Source organism: Crocodylus siamensis, chromosome 3 (genome assembly GCF_052110815.1).
Source record: "Crocodylus siamensis isolate JL-2025a chromosome 3, ASM5211081v1, whole genome shotgun sequence".
NCBI classification, from domain to species: Eukaryota; Metazoa; Chordata; order Crocodylia; family Crocodylidae; genus Crocodylus; species Crocodylus siamensis.
Window position 1 is genome coordinate 136,577,392 of NC_143397.1, and position 11,201 is coordinate 136,588,592.

General features: G+C 40.9%; 1 protein-coding gene across 1 annotated transcript in view; it reads right to left on the reverse strand.

Annotated features, from left to right (window-relative positions):
- The window catches only part of PHLPP1 (PH domain and leucine rich repeat protein phosphatase 1), a 203,883-nt gene that overhangs the window by 35,585 nt on the left and 157,097 nt on the right, over positions 1–11,201 (reverse strand). The window contains exons 7-9 of the mRNA XM_090039305.1: positions 7,362–7,564; positions 4,950–5,010; positions 2,713–2,808 (exon numbers count right to left, since the gene is read on the reverse strand). Of these exons, the coding sequence (XP_089895431.1) occupies positions 2,713–2,808; positions 4,950–5,010; positions 7,362–7,564 (360 nt within the window). The remainder of the gene's footprint in view (positions 1–2,712; positions 2,809–4,949; positions 5,011–7,361; positions 7,565–11,201) is intronic.

The following is an 11,201-nucleotide window of genomic DNA, read 5'->3' on the forward strand; positions in this document are numbered from 1 at the left end:
CTCGATTCTGGTTTTACAATAAGAAATTTGGCCTACTAATTTGAAACTCGGCAGCCTTTCGTTGCTTTTGCAGTAAAGTTGGAGCCAGTTTTGCACACCTTTGTCAGAACAGCTTTTAGCCCATCATCTTTTATTGGGCAAGGTATACCACTGAGACAGATATTAGTATACAGTATACCTTCTCCATGTCTTCAAGGGCTCTACCTTAGCTTGGCAGGAGGCAAATATAATCTAAAGCAATTTCTTTAAATCAGATGCAAGCCTTGGGCTCCCAAGAACTCACTGGCCCAGCTCTTTATATGTCAATGCATGAATATTTGACCCTAGGGAGTTAAACTTCCACCAGACAAAGAAATAAAAATAAAGCAACCACGTTTCCTTAGAGAAAAGACATTCCATGCACTGCTTTTGGCTATGGACAGAATTGCATATAAACTGGTATAAGCGATTGGAAACTGATTCAAATCTGTAACACAACAGAAATTCAGGGCATATAAACTGCTTTAAAATGGCCAAAACTGGTGTAAAATAAACCTGGATGGAAGTAAATCTCAGACGTAACTGATTTAAGTTAAATCAGTTTATTGAACTTCTGTCCCAGATGCCCTCCAGATTCAAGTTTCCTCACAGTCCCCCAGCATCCCAGGATGCTTTGCACCTCTCCCATAAACCCCCTCCCCCCCACACTACGGGGTGGGTGGGCTAGCCTTAGTTTAAGCTGTCTGCTCCAACTAAGCAGGGAGGTGTGCTCTAGCACCCTGTCCAGCTTCTAGTCTGGACCACTGCAGGCATGTGGCTGCATTTCTGGAATTAAAACCTTGCTTATTGGATCAATCTACACAGCCTAAACTAACCTGTGAAGAATGAACAGATTCAGCTTTGGGTTTTTTGACTGTCTGTATTTAGCCTTTGAATGCAAAAAGAGCATTAGCATTCTGTTGGTATTTTCAGCCTACATCTGTGCCCAAGCAACAAAAATCTGACCCAAAGTTTGCTAAAGGTTATAGCATTCAAGGCTAACCTGATACACCTAGTATGACTGCTTTTGTGTTATGCGGTATAAGTGAAAACAACTGGATTTTATTCCTCTGCCTCATATGTGATGCAGTTTCATACTGTATGAAACAGAACAAATAGTGGCACAATCGTTAGCATGCCTAGCTGCTGAAGCCATCTCTTCATTCATAGGATTATATGGAATAGGGATGGAAGGGACCTCATGAGGTCACCTAGTTCAGCTCCCTGCTCAAGGCAGGTTCATCCCTGCCTAAACTACACAGCCAAGCATCTCTCTAATCTAGTCTTGAAAACTTCTGGGGACAGAGATTCCACATTTCTGAAGCCTGCTCTTACTTCCCTGCTTCATTTCAGGAAAATAGCCCACAGGCTTCTTTCCCAGAGAAAACTAGAACTCACCTGTTTTTCTGTCGTTTTTCTCTGCCATACAGTCAACATTCAGCAGCTAGAAGCCTTCCTTTCCTTGTGTGTCACCCTATCCCTCAATCTTGAGTTGCTATACTGGCTCGTCTTACAGTTTCAAGTTCTCTCGACTGTTAAGGTTCTACATCTCCCCCACCTCACTTGACTCACTCTTTACATCAAGTGGCTCTTGCTGGGGTATCTTCACCCACTTTCACCTCCATGTCCTTTCCCACATGAAGGGATCAATCGGGAACGTCAGCATTCCTTTGGGAAGCTATATATTCTCAATTTTCCTCAAAAAATGGGCATGGGGAAGGAGGAGGAGATGGGACATTTTTAGTCTTGGAATTGCACCTCTGGCCTCACATGGAGGGAAGCTATCAGAATTGTAAGATCTAGGCACAATATGACTGTAGTCTGTTTGTGTAGGTCTCTATGCTACATACCTCCCTCATCACTCCCCTTTTCTTTTTTTTAAATTGGTTCATTGTACATGCAACTCTTGGGGGTGGGAGGGAAGAGGGGAGCCTGGGACTCACTTTATAAAAAGTCACTTTACTGCCACCTTTTCTTCTTCTCCCAGCCCCCCTCTCACATTTTTCAAGTCTTAGCTTAGATTTCAGACAGTCAGCTATTTGTGACAGCGACTATCCTTTAATGATTGTACAGCATTGTGCACCACTCAGTCTTGACCTGAGGCTTCTAGGCACCACTGGAACAGGTCCCAAGACAGAACTTCTGAAAAGTTGTGCAAAGTTATGGCTGTTAATAGTTAATACTTCATATTAAAATGAAGCTTTCCACGCTGAGCAGTTTCATAGTTTCATAGTAGCTAGAGTCGGAAGGGACCTAGGTAGATCATCTAGTCCGACCCCCTGCCTTGGCAGGAAAGAGCACCGGGGTCAGATGACCCCGGCAAGGTGCTCATCTAACTTCCTTTTAAAAATCCCCAGGCTAGGAGCCTGCACCACTTCCCCTGGAAGCCGGTTCCAGGCCCTAGCCGCCCTGACTGTGAAGTAGCGCCTCCTAATATCTAATCTAAGATAGTGGCAAGAACAGCATTAGAATTTCTGTCTGGAATTCAAAGAGACTGATTTTCTCTGCGTGAAAGCAAAGAAGAAAGGCTGTGTGGAAGCTTGTGGCATGACGACACCCCATGAGGTAAAAAAAAATAAAAAAAATAAGATGAAACAAGCTTGTCTGTCATCAGAACAAACCGAACACTGAGTCAGCGGTTAGTTTCAAACTCCTTATACTGTTCCACATTATATAACGGTCTGTGGGACTCACCGGGCAGGCAGCTCACAAATTTGATTGTGGCCAGCATCCAACACTTCTAGCTTTCTGCTGTCACAAACCCATTCGGGCAGGTTTTCCAAGTGGTTTCTACAGGCAAGAACAGGATGAAAACTCAGCTGTGTTTCAGATTTAAGGACTATTAACTATAAAACAACATATTAATATTACAAACACAAACATACAGCATACACAGAGACCCAATGGGAACAATATATCTTATCACTGCAATGAACAAAACAAGAGTTTGGTTGAAGGAGTGAGAAAGCAATAAGGTCATAGATTCATAGATGCTAGGGTCAGAAGGGACCTCAACAGATCAGAGTCCCACTCCCTGCCTAGGCAGTAAAGAGTGCTGGGGTCAGATGCCCCCAGCCAGATGCCTATCCTTTAAATAAGAACTGAATCTGCATTCTCTTTCTGGATTTATAGCTATATATTTAGCTATGAAATCACAATTGCATTAGGAAGAGAGAAAAGAAAGTGAAGCCTTAGGAAGGAGGAGGTGGAGAAGAGAGTCTTGGCACAAATAAGAACATTTAATTTCAGCACCCATTAATGAAAATAACTCATCACAGAATGGAAATCACCAACGGCTTGCCTGACCAAGACACACCCACTCCTGGAGGCCCCAGAGACAGAACCCAATCTATGCCTCCTTGGATGCTGCTCGCAGGGGCAGGACAAAGGAAAACAGGCTGATTTTTTTTTTTTTTTTAAATTAGGCACTTCCAAGGTCAAGGGCTTTGCTCTTCTTTCCCTTGTTTCCACAGTAAGTTTTACAAACAAAACTTTTAAGGCTAAAGTTTCCAAATGCTACCTTGAAAGCCTGATGCAAAATAAAGCTTCTGAAGATTGTGTACAAATAGCTGGGGAGCGACCTGAGCATTCCAGACAGACAGACAGCGATATCAATTTCAAATGATACCAAGATAAACTGTTATAATATAAGCTATGTCTTCAAACTCCTGTAGCAATACAAGTGTAGCAAAACCACTGTGACTTTAATCCTGTTTCATTCACAGTTAAATTCAGCTAAATTGCTGTAACTCGTACCAAGACAAGAGCCCACAGATTACAACAGTTGACATGTTCTCCTAAGCAGTAGTTCAGCCTTCCATTTTACAGCAGCTAAAAGATAGTTGCTTTTGTCCATAGCCCCAGTTTAATCCCACCAAAGAGGAAACATACAGATTTTAAAAATCAAGAAGCAGTTCTTATAACTGTGTAGAAATCAATACCTTTTTTCAGTCACATAGTTCTCCCTTTTGATTTATTCAGATAGTCCATATAATTCATACTTTTAGCTTTCTTGGTTGAAGATTGTAAGTCATACTAATCAAAATGTGTTACATCAAATACATATTATTTAGTACGTCTGAAATGGTTAAAAACAGTCCTCTCAAAAGAAGTTGTACACTCAAACCTTTTCAGCACACTATTATAAAATAATGCCAAAAGGAAGTCAGAGCAAGCTTCAACCAAAACTAAATGTTCCTCACTAACATGGATATGAAGTAAATGGAAAATAGTAGGTTAGAAATAGCATGTTTCAAATCATATAACTCATCCAGACATGCAAATATGCTCACTAAGTTTAGTATGCAGCTACCTTGAATTGTTTTTAGGTGAGCAAGAATATATCAGTGGTCAGAACCCAGTTTATTTACTGCAGTATTTCAGGATGTTTTAAGAGATTTTTATAAAGCTAGTGAGACAAATGTGGGGGTCAAGCACTTTCCTGAACATGTGGATGACTTAAGCCTATACTGGAGTTCTTCCGTGATTCTGCCCCAAAATTTTAAAATGGGAGGTCATTAGGTCAAGCTTTATAAAAGGTATGTATGTCTATATTATACCACAGACATACCTATAGATGTGGTAAACATTATTATACTTTACACACATACAGAAACCCAAGCAATGAATCATTCCCATCTACACTGTTCAGAGAATCTCTAATCAGTGATGTTTATTGAAATTAACTGCAGATATATTATATTTATTCCAATAAAATGCATGAAAATCAGGGTGGGGAATGTTTGTCAATATGAAGAACAAGAGTTGGGGAGCAATGAAACAACTCAGCTCTCAATACACTTTTGACAAAAATCACAGCATTTCCATAAACCAGTTTTCTATGCCAGTAAAACAAGAATGATTTTTCTCCTTCACATTATCTTGATTGATGTAGGTGCTATAGAAGGCAAGAGAAAGCATATTTTTCTTACCTAGAAATATCCATGCAAGTCAGGTGATTTGGAACTGGATACACATCGAGATGAACAAGTTCTAAAAGGAGGGGGGGAAAACCCCAAGTTAAAATGACAGATTTCTGAAAAATGCTAATGAGTCATTTAGGGACAAAGCCTTAAAAGATATCCAAGCTCTTTTCCCCCGACTGATTTCAAGTTACCTAAATACCATATTTATTTGAATCCAAGACTCTTTGAATTTATGAGGATCCCCCTCCCTGCAACAATAATGAGATTCTATACATGGAAAATATATGAATTTGTTATAATTTTCTTTGTACAGTCTTTAATTATTGGAGGCTGTCTTAAATTTACCTCTCAGCAGGGAAAGTGATGGGGGGGGTAATAGGGGAAGAAGTGGGGGAGAGTCAAGCAGCCTGAGCCCTGTCTTTTGGTGTGCCACCCCCTCCCCACCTCCAGTGCCTGTGCCCCCTGGCACCTGCCCTCCCCTCAAAGCCTGCCTCATGCTGCCTGTTCCCTACACCTTCTCTCTACTGCTTACCCGTTGGCTCCAACATGCTCCAGCCTGGGGCACAAAACATGTGCTTGCTCCAGGCCCAGCCCAGCCCACTACTGGCATCAGCTCTGGCCTGGATTCCAGGGCCCAGCTGGAGCTACTGCCATTGCAGCAGGTTAGATTAGGGCCAAAGCAAGGAGGACTGGAGGGTAGGCAGTGGGAGCAGGGGGCAGCTGTTGCTCTGGCCATGATCCCATGTCAGGGCCAGTACCACCTGCCCCTAACCACCTTGTACTCTATTCCAAGATGAGGGCCCCCTGCCTGAAGTTAAATGGGTTAAAAAACCCTTGCCTTAAATTTGAGTAAATACATACTGGTACATTTAAGAATTTGGACTTTATTAAACTAAAATAATTTAATACACCATGTCTGAGACTATTTAAGTTGGATTTACTATAGGTATGACACTACGCTATAATTAAAATGAGTAAGTAGCTTCAGAGAATATTTTATGCTTTTTAAAATAATAATTACTTCAAGAAACTCAATTTTTTCATTTTCCCTGCCTCCTCCCATTCAGACTCCTTTTTGCTTATTCTCTCTTTACTTTGGACCACATAAAGCTTTTTTTTTAATTTTTTACTTGTCATTTTTATTGTGTACCTGGGAACACCTCCAGGTTATACTTCATCAGGTCACACTAAAGATATGAAGGCGATTCTTCAATGGTTACTTGACAGCAACATCTTAATTGTACCCCTGTGTTGTTTTTTTTTTAAATGCGCACACACACACCAGGCCTTATATAATTATCCAATAGAAATATTGAACAAAATTTGTCAATATGTATGTATTTGTAAGACTAAAAGACATATTGCAATGTAAGGTGCTAAGTTTTTCTCAAAGAATTAAGACCGTTTCTGAATGCATGTATTATATTTACACCGATAAAGCATCTGCTGAAGTAACAATATAATCACACATTCTGACAGTGTCTGAAGGTAATGGTAGAAAACTGGCAGCCCGAACATGGAAGTTTTGGCAGTGCACCAGGAGTCATTTGAAAAGGAAGGAAGGGCTCTCTAAGCCCTTCTGCTATTTTGGCATAGGCCCCTCCTATCACCAGCTGAAACCACCAGTTAAATCTCATGTTGAACCACTAGAGCACTCAACACTTCACACAAGACATGCCTAGGAAAAGTTCTTTTTAGTCTTTGTGAAGGCCTTGTATAATCATGAAGACCCATCACCTGGCCCTTGAAGTCTTAATGAAGATGTTCTGAGTAACACAGAAAGGTTGCCTTCTATAGGTGGGGAAAATTAACCAATACCAGTGCTGCTCAGCCAAAAGCTACTCCGTTTGGCAGCAGCTATGGAAGGGTTAACACCATAGCTCTGACCCTGAATAGTGAACTCTACCAGCCCCTCCCTGGGTCCAACACGGGGAGAAGCACAGCAGCCATTACAGCTGCTACCCATGCTGCCATTTCTCCACTCCAACACAGGCTATCTACTTCAGAGCATCCAAATTTCATAGGGCTGGGTTCTTTTGGGAAGAAGGTGCCTACACTATGTGAAGAAATAGGCTGCTTTATGTGCTTTTTGTATTGTATTGATACTTGTACCTTCCCTACAACATGGTAGCCTGAGAAAATGGAATTTTAAACTTTAAATTCTACATGTCTGCGTTTTAGTGACCTTCAAGTCAGCAGTTTAATGTTATCTGAATGTAAATTCTGGAGCTTAACATTATCATTGGCATGATATAGGACATAAGGCTTCTTTTGAAGCCAAGGTTATGTCACCAAACCCCCTTATTAAACTCAATTATGTGCATTCTACTTAATAAGCATTCAAAATGCTCTTAGAAAAAGCAGGTTAAAAAAACCCCAAAACAAAACAAGACGCAAGTGCCTTGAAATTAGCCTTACCATTTGAAGAGGCATAAAGACCTTTGAGACAATATCCACTGATCTTGAGGGTCACCAGCTGATTTCGTTCACAGTGCAGCACTTCAATGTTGTTGAAAACTGTTGCATCAAGTTCACAGAGTTTATTGTCTCGTACATCTAACTGGGTCACGTGATGGAGGAAATCTACTTCATCTGCCACCAGCCTCCTAATTACATTCAATCTGAGAGAGGTGGAAAAATAAGATTAGCATACAACTACAACAGGTTCTGCAAGGGGGGGCGGGAAGAGGGAGCAGGGGGGAAATGGGAGGGAAGAAGAGAAGCAGCCCTATGTCTGCAGTTCAACAACTGGCTTGGGTCACACAGTGAGCCTATGGATGCTGAACAAGACCCATTTTATTTGTTTTTTTTCCTTCCTTATTCTGTTCCCTGGGATATTTTTAAACAGACTAGGTCAGCTCTTGTACCTTATCATCTTCTGTTACACTGTGATAATGAAGTTGACCTCCTTTCTTGTACTTTGCCATTTACTGAAAAATGGACCAACAGCTAGGTGTTATTAGTATTATTACTGCATCTACAAAAATAACACTGATCTTGCTGTTATTTGCACCTGGGTGGTACAGAAAAAGAAAAAAAAAAGTACTTTTACATACTTCCTGTTGGCCTTCAAAGAAATGTAATGAACACTGCTGGAAAAGCCTGACACATGCAACTGTGTACCTCAGTTGCTGAAGTAGTAATTTGGAAATAATGGAGTTATTAGTTTGACTTAGTTTTGGATCTAGCCTTTCCATGTTTACATGTTATTTCATCATCTTTAAGCAAGCAAACTCAGCCCTCTGAATTCAAACAGGTGGTGGGAGGGAAGAGGCAGAAGGGAATAGGTTTTACTGTAATCTTTATTGATGTCTGAGCAAGAGTTACTGCACTGAAGCTAGTCAGCCCTCAGTGACCTTTCCAGAAGAAATTACCGTGGAAATAAAGTTACTGATGAAGCAGAGCTACATACAGGATTTAAGTGAACTCTGAAGAATCCAATTATTCTCAACTGACTAGATACAGCAGATAATATATCAGGAGTAACACCAATATATATGGGAACAACAGAAATCCCAAGGCAGGCTAGCATGACTGTGTACAATATTATTAATATAGCCTTGTTGTTGTACATTCTTTACTTTTTGCCTCTGCTGAGAAACCTACCTTCCAAGGAAAATACCTGTTGTAATACCAGTTGAGCATTACAGTCAAAGGTATCTTTGGGAAAAACGTATCAGGCATTTCTGCAATTTCCACAATAACCAGCAACTCAGCCCAAATGAATGGCACCTCAGCAAAATGCACTGATTAAAATAAAGTTATAATAAAGGATGGGAAAGTTTCACAAAGGAGAACCTGAACATAGAAAGTTTAATATTTTGATCCTGAAAGGGATCCTTCCATGTTATTACCCCAGTGCTGTAACTTGTCCTCACTTCAGCCCAAACTACACAGACATCCTACGAAGCGTAGGCTATTTCAGCTGAAGGGACACTATTTAGCACATCTGCTCTGGTATCTATATTGGTTATTTGGAACCTCACACTAAGGAGTAGCAGCAGTAGTGTGGACTGAGCCAGAGTCCCTAAGAGCTGGAGTGGGAGGGATGGGACACCACAGACAAACTGCTGTCTCTAACCAAATGGTAGATTTGGCTGAAAGGTAGGTTGGAAATTCTACTGCCCCTTCTCCCTTAGATCAGTGGTTCTCAAACTTTTTTTTTCCCATGGACTGCTTGAAAATTGCTGAGGGTTGTGACAGACCACTTAAACTTTTTTTTGTTCTATAAATCAAAGCACACAACTTGTATCTTAATATCAGTAGTCTTACAAGTACAGATATTCTTAATTGTCCTGCAGCCTTTCTGCAGACCACCTAAATGGAGCTCATGGACCAATGGTGGTCCACGGACCAGTTTGAGAACCTCTGCCTTAGATGAGTTCTCGCTGGAGGCATGGAACACCACTATAGGGCCCCAGAAGACAGTCTTGACCTTGGAACTAAGGGGCAAGCATCAGAAGCAGACTGAGCATGTAATTTCCAGGAGCCTGCACCCACATCAGAAACACAGGACAAAAAGGGCCAGAAGGACCTGTGGAGGTCATCTCATTCTAACATGCAAGACAAAGTTATCTTTGCATTAAGCATTCCAGGCAAAATGTTTGCCTAACTTGCATTTAAAAACTTCCATTGAAAGATTTCACAGCTTCTCTCAGGAATTGTTTACAAAAATTCTTCCTGTTATTAGACTCAAGTCTTCCTTGTTGCAATTTTAACCCGTTACTTCTTACCCTGTAACCCATTACTTCTTACCCTGTCTACCAAGGGTATAAGAGGACAAATGATAATCACCTCTTCGAAACAATTCTGATTTTATTTGGAGATTTATCAAATTCCCCCATCATTCTTCTTTCCCTGAAATTAAATAAATCCAGTTCTTTCAAACTTTACCTCATGTTGTCAAGTGTTCTAGACATCCACATCATTTTTGTTGCACTCCTTTGGATTTTCTATTTTGCCCACACATTTTTTTTTTTTTTCTTCAAAAGTACAGTACCCAAAACTGGACACTCTAGGTGAGATTTCTGAGCAGAATTGCTTTCTGCACCTTGCATGCGACACCCTTGTTAACACGTCCCAGGACGGTAGTAGTTTTTCTTGCCACTGGTGACTCATTCAGCTAGTGATGCTTTAGCACCTCCTCCCCACCCTCATATCTTTCTCTGCAATCCTGCAACCTTTTTCCCATTTTGTATTTGTTCACCTGATAAGTACTTAAGAAGGAATATTCACTTCATTGAATTCCAATCCTGTTCATTTCAGATCATTCTCCTAATATATGAAGCCTCTTCTGATTACTAATCATGTACTCTAAAGCACTTCCATAACCCCATCCAATTTTATGCTATTCACAATTTACTAAGTGTGCTCTCAATTATAAATCATTAAAACCAAAATATTTTTAAAAGAACCAAGACAGATCCTTGCGGAAACCTGATCAATACAGCCTCCCCAAGCCATGCACAACTACTCTGAGAATGATTACCCAATTAGTCATGTACCAGCCCTACAGCAGTTTCATGTAAACTGTATTTCCTTAACTAACTTCACTCACAGGAGTCTGTCAACTTTACTAAAGCCAAGTTATATAATATCTACTGCTCTCTCTTAGGCACAAACCTATTATCCTGTCATAGAATGCAATTACATTGGTTAGGCATGATTTGATCCTGACAAATCTACATTGGCTGCTCGTCACCACATTAAGCCTCTAGACGCCTACCAACTGGCTGTTTGATTATATGCTCCAGCCCCTTTCAAGGTACTGAAGATAAGCATGAACGGTCTAATTCCCTCAGGCCCTCTTTTTTCTTTAAAAAAAGGATGGGCACTGTAACATTTTTCCAGTCTGCTGGGACCTTACCTGACCTCCATAATAGTCAATAGCTCTGCAAATACTTTGGCCAATTCTCAGGGTAATCTAGGATGAATGTCATCAGGCCCTGCTGATACGAAAGAACCCAAATTGCCTAGGTACATATCTAACATATTTTAAATTTTACTCCATGTATAATTTCTGTCCCTCCTTCCCCACCCTCTCACACTAACTGATGCCAGTTGTTCTAGTCCTTCGACAGCCTCCTGTACACGGTCCATTATTAGCCTCTTCTCATTCAGAATGTTTTCTTTGCATCTCTCCTATTTCTAATGTGTTAAGAGAATGCTTCTTGATTTGGGAGGTGGGAGTGGGGGTATGGGGCAAAGGGGGAGGAGGGTTTCTCCTTTGCTAGCACAGTTTGTGCCTTGGCCATTCTG